This window comes from Elaeis guineensis, chromosome 6, assembly GCF_000442705.2.
Source record: "Elaeis guineensis isolate ETL-2024a chromosome 6, EG11, whole genome shotgun sequence".
Taxonomy (NCBI): domain Eukaryota; kingdom Viridiplantae; phylum Streptophyta; class Magnoliopsida; order Arecales; family Arecaceae; genus Elaeis; species Elaeis guineensis.
In genome coordinates, this window is record NC_025998.2 from 3865092 (window position 1) to 3869264 (window position 4173).

A 4173-nucleotide genomic window follows, 5' to 3' on the forward strand; every position below is an offset into this window, starting at 1 on the left:
AACCCCCTCCTTATCTCCACCCTAAATGCTTTGTGGAGGATCTACACAGCAATCGATGCACCCAACAACCAAATCAAAAAGACCAGCTCTCCCACTTGAAAAACTTGTGACGATTCCAACATGAAGCATACCGACTAAAACAACCCTCCAGCTAGATAAGAACACGGGTTTAGACAAAAAAAACCTTCTCCAATTACTTCCTGCTACGCACGAACTCTGCTTATCATAATTAGAATGTCACATCAACAGCAGCAGACAGCAGGGAAGGGACCAAAATCTGAAATGCTTTCACGGTGATGCTGGCATGTTATGGAGATAATGCACTTCCCCAATGTACCCTCTCTTGTCAGTACAAGCACAGCATAGGAGCTTTGTGCAATTAGGGTTACATTACCAAATATTCTGATAACAAATTATTTCTCTGCGGTTTCCAAAGTATAGCAAGAACATTCACAGAGAGAGAGAGAGAGAGAGAGAGGAAAGAATTTGTGATGACATGAGAAAGAATTTTAAGTTTTTTATTCATAAAAATGAAAGCATATATCAGCACCAGCAGCAGCAGCAGCAAAACTACCAATGATAACTGTGTACTCTCTTTCCTTCCCCCAACCAACCACCAGATGCACAATCTTATGAATGGCTCCCGGTAATTGCTATGTGGTATATATACATGTAGTAATTTTAAGCAGCCATCTCTCTCAGCTATCTCAATCTTATGAATGATAGACTTGAGCTTCCCAAGAAGAACAGAATGGTGGACTCTTATGCAAGAAACTTTAAGAGCATCCTAGGCTAATCAGGGAATGGGCTAAACTATTAAAGTAAGACTACAGTTCCGTGAATGTAAAGAATAAATAAGGTGGGCTAAGATTAAAGGAGATGGTAAATACAAGCAAAAAAAAAAAAGGAATAAATAGGCTCTTCTCTATCAATCTGGTTTGTGCTTCAGCTCGATGAATTATTTTGTCACTGGTTTGCGGCGGTAGCTAATATTCATATAAATTGAAGGTGGAGCAGCAGATCAAATGAACTATCTGTTTTAATGCAAGATACTGTAGTGCCTCACAGACACCTCCAAAACCTTCTCACTGGGGCAGATCATCTCCTTCATCTTCATCCCGTCCTTGTAGATCTTAAAGGTCGGGACTATTCTCACATTCTCCACCCTGGCAATGACAGGGCTCTCGTTGACATTGACCTTTAATCCAAATGCAGTAAAATCAGATAACAAGAAGGGGAAAAAAGATGAATGCCACAGAAAGAAACTAGACATAATGAAGGGAATATCAGATTACCTTGAGAAAGTTTGCAGATGGATTTTGTGTGCACAGTGCATCCACAAATGGGGACATTTGGGTGCATTGCTGGTTTGATGGTGCCATGAAATAAACAACAGAAGCTCCTGAAATGATTCAAGTTCCACCTTAGTACAATTAGTTGCATGGACAATGGCTATATCAAATATCACACAGCAATGTTGAAGAAACAATGCTACCAAATATATCATTACAATTAAAATAGTAATGAGAACCGAACAAGAGTTTCCAGGTGATTTACTCACAAGCATTTGGTTGAAAATAAAAGCTCATAGAGACATACAAGAACATTAAGCACTATTGTTTGTTGAGGTTGATAATAGAATTGATATAAAAGCTTACACCCATAAAAAGGACATCCAGGTAGCTAGAAGGATAGATGAATAGAAAAGCACTCACCAGGTAAAGATATCGCCGCTTGGAATTGCTCCAAACTAGCAATCTCCTCAACCTCCCCTCCGAATTTCATATTAGAGACTTCCTCACCACGAGATGTTTTCAGTGCAACTTGAGCATGGAATAAGGCTTCAGCCACCTCACTGTCACCTGGAAGCTCCTTTCTTAGGGCTTCATAATCTCGCACAGCTTCAGCCCAGCGCTCAAGCTATCCACCCAAAAAGTAAAACATTAAACAGATAAATCCAAGCTGTTCTTGGTTCCCTAATCTTGCATGACCTGGTGAGCAAAGGACAAGAAACAGACAATAAGAGACAATTTACCTTCGCATAGGAGGCAGCACGTCTGAGAAGGGCCTTGGTATAACTGGGATGAATCCTGAGGGCTTCATTGCAATCCGCAATAGATTTCTCCCACTGTCCAAGCTTGGACCGACAAGCTGCTCTGTTACAATGGAGAACCGGGTTTGATGGATCAGATTTAAGACCTTCCCCATATGCCATGCATGCTTCTGCAAAGCATCCAGATTTGAAGAGCTCATTTCCTTGAGCTCGAGCTCTTGATGCAGATCTCACACCATTCAACACCATTGTCACTTCTGTATTTGTAGGATCCATCTGCCAGGCCTTCTCAGCCATTGCAACTGCATTCTCAAACCTGTGAAATTTCATTTATCATTCTCATTAACCCAAAGATCCTTTTATACAAAAACTTAAGGAACTCTAAATTACCGAGCTCACCTTCCCAATGCCATATCAACTTTGGCTCGAACAATGTAGATATAGGAATCTGATAGCATGCCAAAAATTTCGTCTGTAAGGAAGAGAGGATGATGTTTCAAATTTACGTGCACTTGAAAGAGTTGAATCAGCCTCATCGAGCTGGTGGAGATGGAGAAGGGCTTCTGCTCTCAATGCAATGAGCTGCAAATTCCAACTGGTTATGACTTCTACATTCATTTATCCCTTAATTACAGCTAAGAAACGACATTTTAAGAACAAGCAAATCATGAATTTTACCAGCAGAGAGGAGTCAGCCCCTGCAGTCATGGCTGCATCAGCTTCTCTTAAGCGCTCTTCCAATCGCCAATCTTCCTCACATTTGCACACTTTCCCAGATGCCTCTCCACTGCTTGGAGCTTCTGCAACTCAAAATGCTCAGGCTGCTGGCCTCCAAAGTAGATATGCCGCTTTGCATTCTCAACCTGCCCCAACCTGGCATAAGAAATCGCTTAGACAATGTGATCCAGGAAAACAATTGAAATTTAAAAGGATTACATAATCCAAAATAAATAAAGTTATAATCATTACATTGGAAAAGCATAAAGAAACATATCAGAGAGATCAATTCACTCTAGAATGTTTAATGAAAATTCATCCCAAAGCGGAATGAGCAGATGAAGATGGACTAGTAATTCAAGCATTTTTCAAAAAGAAAAGGTTCTTTCTATTCATTAAGTAGCTATCAAGTGACCCTTCATAGCCAAACTGTTTGATGTTTAGGAGACCAGTGACTGGTCAACATAGCGAGAACTTATCATCTAAAAATCAAAGCATAGAGCATCTTGGATATATGACGAGACTAGGAGTCACCTATAATATTAAACTTCAACCGAACAGCACAAACAGACAACAAATAAACAGAGTAAAGCTGCAACTCAAAAAGAACCCATACTTCTATCTGTACACAAAAAAGAACCATATTTCTATAATAACGGACAACCTAACAATGTGAAAGGAAGAGAATGCAGAGCAGAAAATCACACCAAACAACGAACCAAGGATATGAGAAAAAGTGTCAGTTAATATCAGTCGACAAAAAGGATTCACTGAGCCATTCACCAACAACCAAGGATCAACATATGATAGGCAGATCAGAAGAAGAGATATATCCCTCATAAAGATCCAATCTTTTCAGACAACAACACGTCCAGGCATGGAAAACTGCACATCCAACTCATAAAGATCAAACCTTTCAACCAGCAACCACTTCACAAGTACCAAAATCTCCCAAAAAACAAGAAATTTGAACGAAAGAAATTTAAATGGAAAATAGTAAATGACCGGGATTCCTCACCGTAAATATAGTGAAGCCAATCTCAGGTGTGCCCGCTCGTTCATCGGATCCAGACGGAGCACCTCCTCGCACTCTTTCACCGCCTCCCGCAACCTGCCAAGCCCCATAAGCGCCGCCGCCCGGTTACTCCGACACGACACTAGGCTACTCCGATACGCGGCATTGTGATCGCACATCGCAATCCCTCGATCATAGAGCCTCAGCGCCTCTGCGAACTGCCCCCTTTTGTACTGCTCGTTCGCCGCCCTCGTCACCTCCTGTAGATCCGAGCTCGTCATTGCCCTCCGCGCCACGGAATCCACCAAATTTCCCATCCCCACGTCCCCGCTCGTCTTCCACGCCCCGGCGCCGGGAGTCGCCACGCATTACACTCCCGTGGCCGTAA

General features: G+C 41.9%; 1 protein-coding gene across 1 annotated transcript; it reads right to left on the reverse strand.

Annotated features, from left to right (window-relative positions):
* Window positions 1-497: 497 nt before the first annotated feature.
* Window positions 498-4138, reverse strand: LOC105047588 (TPR repeat-containing thioredoxin TTL1). The gene is given in 9 exon segments (XM_010926578.4): window positions 498-1198; window positions 1296-1402; window positions 1716-1920; window positions 2036-2369; window positions 2453-2520; window positions 2522-2635; window positions 2732-2784; window positions 2787-2926; window positions 3789-4138. Coding segments are annotated over 9 exon segments (1494 nt in total). The 5' UTR covers window positions 4103-4138; the 3' UTR covers window positions 498-1039.
* Window positions 4139-4173: the final 35 nt, after the last annotated feature.